At 36.8% G+C, this 18336-nt stretch overlaps 1 protein-coding gene across 1 annotated transcript; it reads right to left on the bottom strand.

Annotated features, from left to right (window-relative positions):
* Positions 1-1443: 1443 nt before the first annotated feature.
* FRG1 (FSHD region gene 1) lies at positions 1444-16644 on the bottom strand. Its single transcript, XM_070948557.1, has 9 exons — positions 16502-16644; positions 14848-14915; positions 13991-14113; positions 11045-11099; positions 7882-7996; positions 6737-6841; positions 5794-5885; positions 4441-4551; positions 1444-1568 (listed from the first exon to the last, which is right to left on the bottom strand). Exons 1-9 carry the CDS (start codon positions 16561-16563, stop codon positions 1532-1534), a joined length of 768 nt encoding a protein of 255 aa, XP_070804658.1. The 5' UTR covers positions 16564-16644; the 3' UTR covers positions 1444-1531.
* Positions 16645-18336: the final 1692 nt, after the last annotated feature.

Genomic DNA, 18336 nt, shown 5'->3' with positions numbered 1-18336 from the left:
ATTTCACGCAGAAAATCCAAACAAGCCAGGTGGGGGGGCACGTCCCTAAACTCTACATCTGTACTCAAATTGTTTTGCTTTGCGCAGGTCACCCTCGAGAAGTGAGGGGAGCCATGTTTATTTATTTAATACCTGCCACTATTTTCAGATTCAATGGTTAATAATATTACAACAATACTGCAATCAACATTTACAATATAAATTTAAATATTTTTAATGGACCATCCCTTGAAGAATTCAATTACAGCCATTCTGGTAACAGTCAAAATACAATCCAGTTCTTGGAATGCCGGATAATCCTATAATCCAGTTTACATAGCTTAAATCTAAATTAACTGTAGTCCTCGATTTATGATCACAATGTCAACTTGCAACGCTTGCCATGAGGAGGAAGGGAGGACTGATAGAGCTGATTGATTTCCCTAACTGAAGCTACATTCTATACATGCTTTCTTACTGCAGTCAGTAAGAGGGTGTTGGATTTCACAGCCAGCCAAAGTGGTTAATTGGAGAATGTGATTTATGACATGGCCAGAGAGGAGGGGAGAGACAGGGTCATAGGGGAACATAAATCTATGTGGGATTAGTTCTAACTGCATCCGAATATTGCCAAAATGGTGCTCCTAATAAATGACTGTATTTCTTTTGAAGTTTGGCTCCTGGCTCATGAATTAATTAGGGCATCTTTCGGAAACTTCACACACAATTGACTCTAACGTTTCTATTGCTGAGACAGTTAAATGAATTTTGCTCCATTTTTCTTGTCCTAGTTGTTAAGTGTATCACTGCAGTTGTTAATAACCTGCAATAACCTGTAAAACGTGACATGACCCCAGACACTACAACGGTCATAAATATAAACCAATTGCCATGCATCCAAATTTTGATCATGTGACTATGGGGATACTACAACAGTTGTAAGTGTGAAAAGCGGTCATAAGTCACTTTAGTGCTCTTTTAACTTCGAATGGTCACTAAATGAACTGTTGTAAGTCAAAGAGTACCTGTGTATTCAATCTTATTGGACCAACTTTCATGGGTCCTATCCTGCATATGTTCAACATCAACAGCATATTCTCCTTTTGTAGTAGAACCCTTCTTTTGGACCTAATATTAAAATGGAAATATTACCTTCCTATAATATTTGGAAGAGGCTTTAGAACAATTTTATTTGTCTGATAAAAGGTGTCAATGACATTAATGGCATGGGACTTAATTTTATCTGTACTTTGGCTCTTTTTTAAGCCATCCAGAGCCCTGTGTTGTACTATGTATTAGATTTGCATATTTTGTGCATATTTCTGCTTATTTTTTGATAATCTTGCAGCAATTACAATGTAATGTGAATTATAAACATGAAAATGTTAAATACATTAACACAAGGACTTGCTTCCTAAAGTAATAACAAGGTCTTAGAATAATTGAGATTTACTTTGACAAATCTGTTTTATTTTAAAAAATTCACACACATACACATATACATATACAAAGCAGCTAATAAGGGAAGGAATAAAGTGCACCCAAGTTTTGATTATTTGCAATATCTATCAGCTTTCAGTTTTGCTCTCCTAAAAAAGAAAGGAAGAAAAGGATGGATTAAAATGGTTGACATAATGCAATTGTGATTTAAACTGAATCAATAGGAACTATTTCTTCTAAATCTATATCATTTATCACTGATATAAGTAGGACTGTGCAAAATGTACCATTCTGAAATATATCAAGTGTGAAATCTAGCAATATGTCCCATCTCATAGGTAAACCGGACTGTTGTGGGATTTTTGACAGTAGTTGGAGCTTGACATGCTTCCAAAAATATTTGAAACAGCCTGCTTTATACTCAAAATTATGTATTTTTTGAAACATTGTGATCAAAACATTTGAAACCATAATGTTTAAAAATTGGCATAGCAAACTTTTTAGATTATGTGGATGAAAATGTAAATACGATAGTATATATTGTTTTTAGAGGAATATCCGTTAGTCAATGCTTTTGTTTGAAAACTACTGAAGGAGGAAAACCACCCATCAACTCCCATAATTAATCTTCAAATTGGTTTACTACAGGTAGTTCTCAACTTACAACAGTTCATTCACTGACCATTCAAAGTTACAATGCCAGTGAAAAAAGTGACTTATGATCGTTTTTCACACTTAGGACTGTTACAGCATATCCATGGTCATGTGATCAAAACTGAGATGCTTGGCAACTGACTCTTATTTATAATGGTTGCAGTTTTCCGAGATCATGTGAGATCAGTCAATGGGGAAGCCTGATTCACTTAACAACCATGTTATTAATTTAACTTTAGTAATTCACTTAATAACAGTGGCAAGAAAGGTCGTAAAATGCAGCAAACTTAATATAGTTTATGTAAAGGTTTGATATCAAAACGACGCTATAGGGCACTGCACACCAGAACTACTAGACACAAGGACAGTTTTTCCCCCGAATGCCATCACTCTGCTAAACAACTAATTCCCACAACACTGTCAAACTATTTATTAAAACTGAATTACTATTCTTCTCATCCTTCCTATTATCTGTCTCCTCCCACTTATAACTATAACCATGTTGCTTGTATTTTTATGATTTATATTGTTCTGTTTGTTTCCTAGTATGATTTGATTGCTTATTAGTAACCTATGACTATCACTAAGTCTAATGATTCTTGATGTATTTTTTTCTTTTTTTCCTGTTATGTACACTGAGAGTAAATGCACCAACGACAAATTCCTTGTATGTCCAATCACACTTGGCCAATAAAGAATTATATTCTCATTATACCAACCACAATAGAATGAATGCAATGCAATATAAGAGTATAATTGATATGAAATTTTATGTAAATTGATAAAAAGGACAATGAAGTCCTTTAAATCATTTCTGTTTAGGTTTATGGGTGACTGTAGATGAATGATGCCCATTATTTATTTATTCACTTGATCCTGCTGCATATATGACTCTGGGTTTCTAAATCACAGTTTTAGAACACCAAGAAGAAACAAAATACAAATAAAAGCCAAAATGGCCAGTGTTGGAAGGAGATGTTGGAAAAGAGAGAGCAAGAAGCTCTTTATATAAATGACTATAAAAAAATATGGATGCTTATCCTAACCTTATATTCCCACATAGAATATGAAACCCTCATGCACAGAAAAAAACTGAGTGCATATAAAATTAAGTCTAAATAATAATGACAATATTTAATATATATTTAATATTATTATTTAATATTATTAAACAAAAATCAGCTTCAGATCCTTAGGAAGGACTTGACAGGCAGACAAAAATACCAAATCCAATCTAAATATCTGGCTGACCAATGATAACAGTAAGTTTAATCACCATAAAATCTGGGCTTGCAACTTGAGAAGTGCCTTGAACATACTCTCCACCTTGGCTAATTGCAGCAAGTCACTGACAGGAGTTCCCACCCAAATTTGTGTTGTGATGGAGTTAAGCTTAGCTGGTGAGCTTGTGTCTTTTGCCTGAGGCAGCAGGCAGGTAGTCTTCTCCCAGCCTTGCTTAGTTAGGTAACTAAGGTAACTAGTTAGGTAACTTTTCTAGGCCCCTAAACACAAAGAATTACTTCCCCCACCCAAAAACAAAAAGTTTAGATTTTCTCCTCCCACCCAAAAAAGGTTTAACTACCATTATTCAATTTTCTCACACAAGATCCGTAACTGTTGTCAATTTTATAAATTTTTATTTTTAAGCTTAATAATAATGTTTAAGTAAATGTAGTATACACCAAGAGAAAAAGGAAAGAAAAATAAAATAAGAGAGAGCTATCTGAATGCTTTTTGAATAATGCTTTTCTTTCTTTTTACATTTTATTTCATCATAATATCAAACTCCCTTCTACCCAAAATAATCTTAAATGCTGCCAAAGTATACACTGCAATTTTCAGATGGAACACAAAGGGAGAGAATTGTTCTGCTTTGTTTATAGGAGCCATGATTGTTTTATTGTTTTTAATATTTTTTATTGTGAGGATTATTGCATTTAACATAGTAATATAAATTTAATAAATATAAATTAAGCAGAAATAAAATTATATTTACTGTTATATTTGTATGTAGAATATTTTCAGATAAAATTTGTGCCGCGCAAATGTGTACTTAGTTTAGGAAAAGCTGCACAAGACCCTCTATCCTGTAGTTAAGAAAATGATTGCTTTGAGATTATTAATTAGTTTGGTTGAAATAATTTGAACTAGTGATTAAGACACCAGGTTAGAAACTATGAGACTATGAGTTCTAGTCCCACTTTAGGCATGAAAGGTGACTGGGTGACTTTGGACCAGTCATTCTCTCTCAGCTGAACTCACCAACAGGTGGGGAAAATATGAGGTGGAAGGAATATTGGTATGTTTGGCACCTTGAGTATATGGAAAAAAGAGAGAAACAAAATAAGAGTATATAAATAAGAGTACCTGTCCAGCAGTGCTTCATGGAAAGTGCCTTCTTTCCTAGCTTTTTTCAGAATTTTACTATCTTCTTGGCTTACTTTGAGTTTGTGATCTTGAAAACTCTGAAACTTCTTCCTAGAAAATAAAACACAGATGATTAATGCCTTTGATTTGAATAATATATATATATATTCTCTCTACTGATGATCCTTAATGGTTTACTCCTGAGAGAGGGAAGGCAAAATATAGACCACTGAAAAGCATTAAAGAATTATCAGAATAGTTAGGAGAATTCTCATTGTACAGAAATATTTTAATAGAATAAAAAGAGTCTTATAAAGATTAACTTTCCCAAGACTTTATAAAGTATCCCTTGGCACAGAAAAAATTGGAAACTGGAGTCACCTCTGGGATCAAGTAGAGAGTCAACTGACTTGTTTGTCCTCCTGACTGCATGGGTTATACAGTATAGGTAGTCCTCAATTTACAGTTCCTTTAGTGACTGTGCAAAGTTACAATGGCACTGAAAAGTGACTTGTGACCATTTTTCACACAACGGTTGCAGCATTCCCATGGTCACATAATCAAAATTCAGATGCTTGGCAACTAGCTCATACTTATGACCAATGCAGTGTCCCGAGGCCATGTGATTAGCTTTTGTGACCTTCTGACAAGCCATCAATGGGGAAGCCATATTCACTTAACAACCGTGTTACTAATTTAACAATTGCAATGCTTCACTCAAATAATTGTGACAAAAAAAGTCATAAAATGGATCAAAAGTCACTTAACAAATCTTTCACTTAGCAAACATAAATGTTAGGGTCAATTGTGATTGTAAGTCAAGGATTACCTGTACAAGGGGACAACTAAATGCAAACCAGAACAGTGAAGAAATATGTCTTACATCATGTACTGCAGTTCTTACTTAGGACCATTAGCTGCATATGCCAGAGAAGGTAAGTTTCATGATTTAATCAAGGGGATGTGGTTTTGGGGAAGAGTGTTGCACATATGTGTATCCATGTGTATTTGCAGAACAAACATATTTAAGACGTTTTAACAGTAAAATAGCTTAAAACAATCCACCCATTTATGGATTGAACCCAACTTAAGACAAGTTGGTAAAAATAACTATTTTGTAATTAGCTGCAAAAGTTTTTATCTTGTTCTATAAAAACAAGTTGTTCTTCAAAACCAAATCTGTCCTATGTTCAGTTTTGAGCCCTAGCTGCAGCTGCAGCATAAAATTTATTCAGAAATCTCAGGCCAGAGTTCTTGAAACGTTTTCACCAAAGGAAAAATATCTTTTATTACTAGTGAAGTTACAATTTGCTTTTATTTTTTACTGAGAGTGAAGTAATTTATGTTACATACACATAGTTGATCTCACATTGCTTTACATTTCCTTTATCTTCTTCAGAAATGTCATCTTTTTGTTTGGGTTCTCTTTCTGTACATGTTCTGATCTAAATGAGGAGAGAAAATTACAGATTTTGAAAAGTCCAACTTCAAATTTATCTTCCTTTCTAGTGGCATTTTTCCTCCACATTTTCCTATTCAGGTTCACTAATCCTAAATATGCATCTGTCTGTGAAGAATCTGCTTTGATAACATCTCATAAAAAAGCCCTTAGAAACAGAGCAGCTTTCTCCCCACTTGATACATCCCAAGGGTGTTGGACTCCTATTGCTCTCAGCACATGGGGGGAAAAGGCTTGTATAATCCAACACATCAAGATATGCTAGATTGTATAAGACTGATTCAAGGAATACATATAGCAAGGATTTAGTTTAAGCGCATGATTGTACAACTGTTCTTCCTGTATTAAGTTTTATACACTGTTGCTGGGATAGTGCCTTTTGCTGCGTAATAGCCTGAATATTTTCTGATTTTAAATATGTTGGGATTCCATCAAAGCATCGGATTCTATCAATTCTGCTATATAAGCCTGTACCTTAAATAAAGGAAAAAGCATTTAGCTAAAGCTATTTCATCTAAAGTTGCCGAGGATCCAGTTTTTCTCTCAAGAAAGTACTAAAGTTCAAGCCAGTTAAAATGGACAACCTAAATCAGATGACAAAGGAAGCTTTCCTTGTCTGGGTTTCTGAACAATAAATGATGATCAGAAATGGTATATGTTATAGGCAAAACACCAGGAAGGATACATGTGTACCAACCAGTTCTTGTAACCATCACCATTTTTGAAAAAAGAAATCATATCTTTTTGAATTAGGTGGTAAGCTACAGGTTCTGCATTCGTTTATGTTATTCAACACTGCTTATAGTAGTACCTTTATTTACAAATCACAAGAGTTACCTTGATCATTTCATCATTGTCTGCTGTTTTACTTTTGGCTATTATATCACCTTCTTCATTACAACTGATAAAACAGCTGTTGGCTGCTAACAGAGCCATTTTTCCCTGCAAGGGAAAAAACAACAACAACAAAAAGTCAAATTAGATTATTTGCTTAAGGTTCACATGCAAGATTTAAAGAAGATTATTTTTTCAGGAATTTATTTCCATACCCATTAATTCCAAACCAATTAATGTTATTTTTGATATTTTTGATGGATACATGCATCCATGTATGCATGTTCATGGATTTTGGATAACCATTTGCCCCCACTTTATTAATGTTACAACACAGCATTTTAGAATATTATTACAAATTTAAATTGAAGTCTACATTCAACAAATTGACAATTATTTTCAATAATATGCTTCTCCATGTGTCAGACTGAAATAGCCACTGCAAAAAATATGTTACAGTAAATGTTCCAATAGTGTCATTTTGGTCTCAGTAACATAAGAAGTTGTCTTATTACAGGATATATTATTTCATCCATTTAGTTAAAGTGAATCCACACTAGGATTCACACGCAATAGGAACAATCAAATTCCTAATGAGAGATAGGTAGGAAACTTCCATTATTCACTTACAGTAAAAAGCATTTGTATATAAGTATTTCTTTGCCAATTTGTGCAAATACTGTATCTCTTCTCTGGAGTTGGGAAAAAGAAAATAGCTTGTAATTAGGCTATCGAAGAACAGAATCTTGGCATCTAGTCTGACTCATGAGACAGACGTTTGTCCTGCCAATCAAGCCCATTATAATCTTCCCTGCCTGAACAGGACTCTTTGGCAATCTTCCAATCATGTGCTATTTGATCTGATGTAACTAAAGAGGCTAGGGATTGAGCACATTATATATCATTCACATGTTTTTGTATGGCTACCCAACTCAAAATGCAAATTTGTGTAGCTACAGTAGGATTAACTCCACTAGACCATGCCTCAGTCAATTCCAGGACCTGTACAGCCAGAGTCTGGCTCAGAGCAAAACATTGTGACTTTATCTGACATATGTGATACTGCAAATTCTCTTCACAAATACAAAGTACATCCTCTTCTGCTAAGATACTTTAAGAAGGACAACTGAATGTTTTAGAACACTTGCCTCTTGAAACACAGGCTCCCACTGCTCCCTTGCACCTATTGCATCGGAACGTCCAATTACAAGCCCATCTGAATTAATGCCAAGGTATTTCCCATACCCTGATTTCAATGCAATTCTGAAAGAAAGAAAGAAAGAAAGGAAGGAAGGAAGGAAGGAAGGAAGGAAGGAAGGAAGGAAGGAAGGAAAGAAGGAAGGAGGAAGGAAGAAAAGAAAGAAAAAAGAAAGAAAGGGAAAGGAAAAGAAAGGAAAGGAAAAGAAAGGGGAAAAAAAGAGAAGAAATTATTTGGGGGATTGATCAGATTTAATACTGAAGTTAATATTTTTTTTCAAATTATGTTCTAGAATACTCTCCGATCCAATGAGAAGACAATAAACACATTTCTTTAAAAGAAATTATGAAAAACTGTAGAAGTATGGATGTGTGTTTACACTTGCAGTTCAGAAAGAAACTCAGAGAATATCCAAACGGATATTCACATGAACTCCCTATGCAACCAAGAGCATTAGGGGTGGGTTCTACTTACCTTTACTATAGATTTGCAATGGGATTGTGCATGCCTTGTTTCTGCGCATCCGCAGAATGCCACATCTGGGGTGGGGGGCGGGGCCTCCTGACGGTTTTACTACCGGTTCTTGCGAACCGGTCCGAACTGGGGGCAACCCACCACTGAAGAGCATGAACCCACTATCCAACCATCCCCAATGAACTTTCTTCTGTTGTGTTATATATAATAAGTAGCATTATATAATTATTACTGCTGTTACTGTTAACAATATCGTCTATATCCTGATTTTCTTTGGGAGTTTAAGTGAATGGCATTTGTAGCCTTTTCTTTTCACTGCGTCACCATGAAAAATACTTAGGGAAATAGTTTCCACTAGGAAGGAATGACAACAAAAAGATACTATGATTAAGTAGGGATTTCAATGTGTTTTCTCAAATCCCAGTTGGATTTAAGAATTTAGAAAGGTCAATCTAAGACCATGATTTGCTTTTAGATTGACTTTTCTAAGTTCTTAAACCCATTTTTTCCTATTTCTAGTAGAAACAGGATGTATAAGGTAAGACAATAATGCATGTATACTTATTAGTAAACTTATGAAGAAAGGTGTCATTGTTTTCTCCAGATAGAACATGAGCATATGGGAATGTGGCTAGCCACTAGAAGAAGAGGTTATGTAGTCTAACCTTCCCATGAAGACATATCAAACCATCCATTGCAAGATATGGATGAGTCTGAAGGGGCTCTAGTTCATATAGTCTTTTTTTCCCTTTCATGTGGAGACCTGTATGTATGTATACAGGTGAAACTCGAAAAACAGGAATATCGTGCAAAAGTTCATTTATTTCAGTAATGCAACTTAAAAGGTGAAACTAATATATGAGATAGACTCATTACATGCAAAGCGAGATAGTTCAAGCCTTGATTTGTCATAATTTTGATGATTATGGCTTATAGCTCATGAAAACCCCAAATTCACAATCTCAGAAAATTAGAATATTACATGAAATCAATAAAACAAGGATTGTATATAGAACAATATCGGATCTCTGAAAAGTATAAGCATGCATATGTACTCAGTGGTTTGGGCCCCTTTTGCATCAATTACTGCCTCAATGCGACGTGGCATGGATGCTATCAGCCTGTGGCACTGCTGAGGTGTTATGGAAGACCAGGATGCTTCAATAGCGGCCTTCAGCTCTTCTGCATTGTTCGGTCTCATGTCTCTCATCTTTCTCTTGGCAATGCCCCATAGATTCTCTATGGGGTTCAGGTCAGGTGAGTTTGCTGGCCAATCAAGAACAGTAATCCCATGGCCATTGAACCAGATTTTGGTACTTTTGGCAGTGTGGGCAGGTGCCAAGTCCTGCTGGAAAATGAAGTCAGCATCCCCATAAAGCTCCTCTGCGGAAGGAAGCATGGAGTGCTCCAAAATCTCCTGGTAGACGGCTGCGTTGACCCTGGACTTAATGAAGCATAGTGGACCAACACCAGCAGATGACATGGTTCCCCAAATCAATACAGACTGTGGAAACTTCACACTGGACTTCAAGCATCTTGCAGTGTGTGCCTCTCCATTCTTCCTCCAGACTCTGGGTCCTTGGTTTCCAAATGAGATGCAAAAGTTGCTCTCATCAGAAAAGAGGACTTTGGACCTGAGCAACAGACCAGTTCTTTTTTTCTTTAGCCCAAGTAAGATGCTTCTGACCTTGTTTGTTGTTCAGGAGCGGCTTGACAAGAGGAATACGACATTTGAAGCCCATGTCCAGGATCCGTCTGTGTGTGGTGGCTCTTGATGCACTGACTCCAGCATCAGTCCACTCCTTGTGAAAGTCCCCAACACTTTTGAATGGCCTTTTCCTGACAAGCCTCTCCAGGTTGCGGTCATCCCTGCTGCTTGTGCACCTTTTTCTTCCACACTTTTCCCTTCCACATAACTTTCTATTTATGTGCTTTGATACAGCACTTTGGGAACATCCAACTTCTTTTGCAATTACCTTTTGAGGCTTTCCCTCCTTATGGAGGGTGTCAATGATGGTTTTCTGCACAACTGTCAGGTCAGCAGTCTTTCCCATGATTGTGATTCCTACTGAACCAGACTGAGAGACCATTTAAAGGCTCAGGAACCCTTTGCAGGTGTTATGGCTTAATTAGCTGATTAGAGTGGGACACTTTGAGCCTAGAATATTGAACCTTTTCACAATATTCTAATTTTCTGAGATTGTGAATTTTTGGTTTTCATGAGCTGTAAGCCATAATCATCAAAATTATGACAAATCAAGGCTTGAACTATCTCGCTTTGCATGTAATGAGTCTATCTCATATATTAGTTTCACCTTTTAAGTTGCATTACTGAAATAAATGAACTTTTGCATGATATTCTAATTTTTTGAGTTTCACCTGTACATCCTACATCTGCAGAAACTGCACAATCGAAATGTGTCAGCAGTGAACCTAACCTATAAGATCTCCATGTGTTTTTTTAATGCATACATGCAGTGATTCTGTAACTCTCGTGGACATAAATAAAATTGATACATATCAATTTCTTAAAGGGAAATATTATTTCTAAACTATGATTACAAAAGCAATCTAGAGAGAGCTACTACAATCTAAATTTGATAATCTTATATTAATTCAAAGTCCAAGAGAAAAATTACCTTGCATCTGACAGCTTGACTGCGGTGAATTGTTCAGGAGGACTAGGTCCTTCATCTATTTTTTTTTAAAAAAATATAGATATGTTTATTATAGTTGTAGAATTCAATCAAAGTGTATTTATCATCTAAGACTGAAAACAAGAAAAAGACTAGCAATAGAGTCAACTATAAAAAGGGATTTAAAAAACAAAATTTCTAATCCAGTCAATGTTTATTAATTTGCAAACTAGGGAACCCAATCTGATCTAGTTAAAGCACCAAGCTAGAAACTAGGAGAGTTTGTGGTTCTGGGGAAAATAGGATGAGAAAAAACTATTAGGCATGTTTATCACAATGAGTTATTTATAGAGAGCCAGTGGTATTGTGGTTAAAACACCAGGACAGAAACCAGGAAACTGTGAGTTCCAGTCCTACTTTAGGCATGAAAGCCAGCTAGGTGACTTTGGGCCAGTAACTCTCTTTTAGCCCAATCCACCTCATAGGTTGTGGCTGTAGGGAAAATAGGAGGAGGAATATTAGGTATGTTCACCATTTTAAGATTTACAATAATAAAGGCAGGATAAAAATTCTAAATAAATAAAATTAGGGAGGAACAAATGGCTTGTAACTACTGATAAAAATCTGTCAAACATCTTTGAGGTTTCTGAAGAGTTACCACCCAGGAAAAGGGGGATGGCCTCCTGAATGCAATGGCAATTAGAACTGTTAACAATTGGAAATATAAAGTATGATCACAATTCAATGTTCAACAGGCATATGATATATGATATTTTATACAGTATGATAGTCCATATCAAACAAATTCTACCTCCAAAAGAAACAAGTCTGGCTTTCATATGGGAGACTTATATATCTACCAATTGTTGCCCTAATAGGTAACATCTCAATCTGGGCCAAAATAAATAGTCTCCTATGTAGACCACATAACAGGTTAAAGAAATATCAAGGGACAGTCCAGGGAGAAAAAGCAATTGTGCTGTACAGGGGGTAAGACATGGTATTAGCTCTGTCATTTTTGATCTCTAGATTTTCAAATCTTCTCTTTGGTTCAGCCAGGGCTTCATTAAGTCCCAAAAGTAGGTAGTGTTGTCAAAATGAGACTGTGGTATGCCAAATTATCAATAATTTGTTGAAGAAGAGCCTGGTGGCGCAGCAGACTAATACCTTGTTATTATCATTCAGCTGCCTGCAATAACTGCTAGTTCGAATCTCCCCAGACTCAAGGTTGACTCAGCCTTCCATCCTTTCTAAGGTAGGTAAATTGAGGACTCAGTTTGTGGGGGCAATAAGCTGACTTTGTATAAATATACAAAAGTATGAAGGCTATTGCTTAGCGCACTGTAAGCCGTCCTGAGTCTCCGGAGAAGGGTGGCATATAAATCAAAATTATTCTTTATTCTTATTCTATTCTTGGGTAGAAGTGAACCTAATAAGATGAGATGGACCAGGGAAGTTCCCCAATGGACTTGCTTCAGCCAGAACCAAAGACAGCAAAGTTAATCAGTCTCCAAGGAAAATGCAACCTAATTCCAGTAGTGTTAGAGAATTGGAAGTTGAATAAGGAACTTGTGGTAGGATTTTCAATAACTGTGACTGAATTGCTTTTAAATTCCTTATAAATATATAACTGAGCACCAACTTTGGCTTTAAATAGTTTAATAGTTGTTGGGAGTTGGAGAATTATTTTAACAATTACTGATACAAAAGATTCAGAGAATGCACTAAGGACATTAGGAAAATCAAAGTTTATTTTTTTCTGATATGTTCACTACCTATACCTATCTATAATTTATAACAAATAGGACTGGTTTTGCATCACAAGAAACATAAAATTAAATTTGGCATCTACCTAATAAGGCAGGATGTGGGGTGGCCAAAAGAGAAGAGATGGGGTTGGGTGAGTAGGCAGTTGCAGGGAGTTGACAGGAAGGCATTTCCTTACCTTAGCAGAACAATGGCTCAGGGTTAGAAGAAACCAAGCCAGGAATGACTTAGATCAGGATGGATTTTGACTAATGACTAATGGAATTTACTGTATTTTTCAGAGTATAAGATGCTCCAGAATATAAGACGCACCTTAGATTTTGGGGAGGAAAATAAGAAAAAAAAAATTCTGCCTCTGCCTACCAGCATCCATCGGTATTCATCTGGCTAGTGTCCTTAGCAAATAGCCTAGTCAGCTTCAGCACATTAGCCTGATTCAGCACGAGCAGCTGATTAGCGGGTTTATTGGCCTCCAAGAATACCCCCAATGAGCTGTTCCCAGAAGTGAACTTTAGGAACAGGTCTGCTGGTTGTGAGCACGCACAGGCCTCGTTGGGGCAGATACGCAGCTTCAAAAATGCAGCTGATCATTGCAGGGCACTCCAGTGAGTACAGCAGGCGAAGTGCGGAACCGGTCCGACAAGCCAGCAGCTGTTCCGAGTTGCCATTTTGGCCTTTGCGCTTTGCTTTTTCACCCACTTGCTTTTTCACCCTCTCAAACGGAGCTTTTGGAGGCTCAAAAGTTCCGTTTGAGAGGATGCGTGGAGGTCGAAGGGTGGGAGCAGGTTGGTGGGTAGGGCTACATTCGGTGTATAAGACACATCCAAATTTTCACCCTCTTTTAGGGGGGAAAAAGTGTGTCTTATACTCCGAAAAATACGGTAGTTAAAGATGGCAACAGGGACTGCCAGGATTGCCATTGCTAAGCAATGTGGCACATAACATTGTACTTTATGACCTCATTGCTTAGTGATGGAAATTCCAGCCTCAATTGTGGTAATGTCAAGGTCTATCTGTACTTGGTTCTGTATTTTTTGGATGCAACTGGCAGGCCAATAATTAAATGTAGGTAGAAATCTGGACACCGCTTTGGCGGTGTTTGTAAGATTAATTTACCATATATTTGCTATCACTGGGAAAAACAGAATGGTTACTCTTGATATAAATAGATGTGATACCAACCTTTATGTGGAGCTCCAAGAGTAAAGAGGCCATTATCAAGAGCACTGATATAAGTCCCAAAACCCATCTCTATTGCTACAGTTCCTGTGATTTCACCAAAATTAGTTACTGTCCACCAGCCTTCTAAAATAAGAGAAAACAACAGAATAAAAGAGCTGCTCCATACTTCTTAAAATGTAAGGGATTATAATTGCTTAAGGAAAGATTTTGGAAATATCAAGCAAAAGCTTTTCTTTGTAACAATTTATTTTAAGGAGAGATCAATGTTAATGCCCAATTGCAGCTTTTAATCAACAGCCTTTCAAATTGTCATTATCATTAAACACATTAACTTCTTTATGGGATACCAAATTTAGACTGCAGGCCACTAGATACAAAACACATTTCCCTGTATTTATCCTTGTTTGTAATTTTGCAATCTAATAATGAAGTGTCTAGCTTTAGATGTAGAAATTCTCTTGCCACAACAGCTGATAAAAATAAACATGAAGGATCAAATTTACTATTGCTAGCTTTGGACTACATATCTGAGTTCGTAAGTTAGATAGCTTGAAGTATTGAGAATCACAATAAAATGCTGTGAATGTTATATTCAGTAAGTTATCATAAAATATGCAAAGTATAGACACAATCTGTGACTATTCCATATGCTCAGACTCCAACCATCAATATTGTCGTATAATAGGCTTATGTTCTATTATTAGTCAACCACAAAACATGATATATTAATTATTTAAGACAGGGAGGTATGTCCAAATCAGCTAGAATTGCAAGTTTATTTAAACATTAATCTTTCTTTGGCCCCTAATTAACAATTCCCTTTTTTTTTTTATTTTCCATGAAAAAAAATCACTTACCAACTATATCAAGCTTATCTTCTGCATCCTCTTCCCTTTTACGTTTTTTATCTGTATTTTTTTTCTTACTGAAAGAAAAGTGGGCATTTGCAATTGATAATTCTAACCAATTTACCATTGCACATTTCTTTCTTAAATGACAGCAACACTCAACAGAAGAGCAAGGACATGTCCAAAGAAAATGCTGAAATTTAGAACTAATTAACTACATTTCTTATCTGGTTTCCCAAATCCTTTCGGAACTGCTCTTGCTTAAATATCAGGGTTCCCCATAATCTCACATGTTAAGTGAAAGGCTATCTATTATAAACCTATCCTGGTTTCTATTGGTGTTTTGTTTAAACTACAACTCACTCTCCCCTGAAATAAACCCTTCTTTTGAATCTATACATAAAATAGCAACACAATCCATTATACAGAGGTATTTATATCCTAGCCTTAGTCAAGTCTGTTATGGTCCTAAAAATACACCACTGGACAGCTGCTTAGGTTTATCAACAATGCAAATTCAATTTTTATAAATACTGCCAAAATATAACCAAAAACAAATTAGGAGCAAAAAGAATTCCAATGTAATTAACTATAGTTTACTTAACAAGAGGTTATACAAAGTAATCGGCATAATAGGAATTTAAGCTATGGTAAAACTTACGCAGTACTGTGCTTTCTTTTGAGCTAAAGTCTGATTTAGAAGTAATAGTCTGGTGGTGTCGTGGTTAAGGCACCAGACTAGAAACTGGAAGACTGCAAATTCTAGTACTGCCTTAGGTTAGAAGCCAACTGGGTGATAGTCACTTTCTCTCAGACCTAGGAAGGAGGCAGTCACTTTTGGAAAAACTTGACAAGAAAACTGCAGAGGTTATTTCCGGGCAGTTTTAGGAATCAAAAAATTGACTCAAAGACACACACACACACAAATAAAAAATAATAAAGAATCTAGCGTAATTCTTTGTGGTTTAGAATATGTATATGAACATATATATGAGAACATTCCATGCTGTAAGCATTTCCATTTCACAACCACATAAGATGCTTATGTATGTACAAGAACAGCAAGTTATTTCAAGAAGTAAGCAGGGCAAAGATACAACGTATTACTAAATGCTATCCAGAGATTTGTATCATTATTCCACTTATGCATTTTGTAAGGCATGGAAGACGTGGGTTGTTTTCCCAGGGTCATGGGCGGGAAAGGAATTGTGTCTTAATTTTATTATTATTATTATTATTACCTGTCGCCTGGGGTTATATCTAGTGCTGGTGGTTATTGTGCGTGTCTCGTGCGAGATGGGCAGCTCTACAAATCTAATACTCTGAATTGAGGGATACGAAATGTACAATTAAATTCCTTTTTAAAAGCGGCGCTAATTGCATTTTTAGTTTAAAAAATATAGTTTAAAAATACACTCTTTAAAAATTTAAAATTTTAAAATTTATTAATTTCCTCTTTTAATCCCAGCTGCATGACGAATTTTTTCCTCAAAAGCGAGGGAAGGATATCTGTGTATGCTCAGAGGCATTTAGTCATTATATCAGGGCGAGCACTACAAACCGCCTCCCAGGCGAAGATATCAACCACACTTTCTGGAGAAAAAGAGGGAAACCCACTATATCACTTCCGCCATTCCACCATCCTGAGGAATAACATACTCACCTTTTCGATTTCGCCCCTTTAAGAACCAGTTTTGTTTTCTTAACACAAGAATATTCCGCCATGTCTGCTGTCGTAGTACGGGGCCCGCAGAAGGACAAACTCCGCCTTTCGTTTTTCCTGCGCCGTTACGGAAGCTACGAAGGCAGACTTACGGGCCTTTTCGAATTTTTCGGACTGAGCATGCGCATTGCAGGCATCGAGGTTTGTTGCCTGACGAAGGGCGCCTGGCCTGTTGCGCTTATGCACAAGAGGGGAGGCTTTTTTCGTGCTTGCGATTTTATCAGCTTCCCACCTCTCGTCTAACGGTCCCACTAGGGAAGCGAGGCAGACACCATAATGTTTCCTGCAAAAATCCGGTTTTTACCATCTCTTTGATAACAAAGAGATCTTTGGTGCCATTTAAAAATCCTCTGGATCTTGTAGCCCGCATCTTGTAGCCGCTGGGTAGGGGCAACTGAACCAAAACCCCTGCGTCTTAGTCTTCTTCCTAGGATGCTTCCATACCATCCACAGATGCCCATCGGTCTGTCCTAGCACCTGGGTAAAGAGCCAGATCTTGATGCCCTTCCTGGAGACTAAAAAATGTGTCTGAAAGGTGCTTATTCAGGAGGCAAATGGAGTTTGTTTTTTTCTTTGAAGACGTTTCACTTCTCATCTTGAAAGAAAAAAAACAAGACAGTCCAGTTGCCTCTGGAAAAAGCACCTTTGGGACAATCATGACTGAGAATCTCTACAGACTTTTAAAAATGTGGTAGTCTACCTGATGCATTCCACAAGGATGCCTGGAGTTTGCTGCCTGGTTATAGTAGTAAACTTCCACAACAATGGCTGTTTCGCAGAGACTGAAGCAAAGGAAGGGGAGTGACAGCATGTTTTTTTTCTGTCTTTTTGTTGTTTACATGCTTGCTAATGCTGATCCAGTAAAATGGTCCAGCATGTTAGCATTAAGTCCTAGAAATGAAAAGCAGCATCTCTGGACGATGTTCCTCGGGCCTCTCTTTCAAAACTGGTTGATGCCTTTACAAGTTACAGGAAACCCAACTGCCATATTCCTGCTGAGTGTTTGCTTTGTGGTGGTTGAAGAGTATAGTTTTGCTCAAGGAGAAGTGGCGTTTTTTTCCAGATTCTTTGGAGCCTTCCTTCAGTGTGCCTTTGGAGGGGGCCACCGCTTCCTCCTTATCGACTTCCGCAGATGCCGGATTGCTGAGAGCAGAAGAAAGATCATAGCTGTTGCATGCTTCTTGCTCTGCTGTGGCTTTTGCCTTCTTTGACAGTACTTGAAGGTTTCTCTCTACCATCTTTCTTCAGAAACAGGACCTCCCCAACCTTGTTTTTTTAATCTTTCCAACTTTTTCCAGCAGGTGTTGCTGTTACTATAAAAATCTGGAATTGGAAAAGAAAAAAGTCATTCACGCTGAAAAGTGTTTTTCCTCCACTCCAAAGTATTATTGAAAGGAATTATGGAATTTATGGTCAAGCTGTTCACATTAAGAATGACTTAACATTATTCTAAGTGCAAAATTCCTAATTAATTCCAGAATTGCATTGTAAGAAATATTCAGTGATTTAGCACAATAATGGTTATATTATGTACCATGGAGCCTGGATGTTGCTTAGGAAATTAACTAAATTTGCCAGAAGTGTAACAGCATACATGATTTCCTTCAGGTCTGGTTTAGGGAGTAAGTGGGGCCATGATGTATATAGGTGCACTGGACCTGGAACAGTAAAGAAATACTATTGCTGCAGTGAGCTATGTGTTAAAGATGGGCCAAACTACAACAGTCTGTCTCTATCATTCTGATCATGAGAGAGCATCTTGTATTTACTTTAAA

This window comes from Pituophis catenifer, unplaced genomic scaffold (genome assembly GCF_029215685.1).
Source record: "Pituophis catenifer annectens isolate HBS135680 unplaced genomic scaffold, rPitCat1.0.hap2 SCAF_8, whole genome shotgun sequence".
Classification (NCBI taxonomy): domain Eukaryota; kingdom Metazoa; phylum Chordata; class Lepidosauria; order Squamata; family Colubridae; genus Pituophis; species Pituophis catenifer.
This window is presented reverse-complemented; position numbering and strand designations above follow the sequence as displayed.

Excerpts from the sequence above, each read along its gene's own strand:
- FRG1 (XM_070948557.1), bottom strand. The coding sequence starts at position 16,563 with ATGGCGGAATATTCTTGTGTTAAGAAAACAAAACTGGTTCTTAAAGGG. Across the intron at positions 5,886-6,736 it reads ACAATGATGAAATGATCAAG|ATCAGAACATGTACAGAAAG; the intron begins GTAACTCTTGTG and ends CTCCTCATTTAG. Across the intron at positions 4,552-5,793 it reads CAATGTGAGATCAACTATGT|GAAGAAGTTTCAGAGTTTTC; the intron begins GTATGTAACATA and ends TTTATTTTCTAG.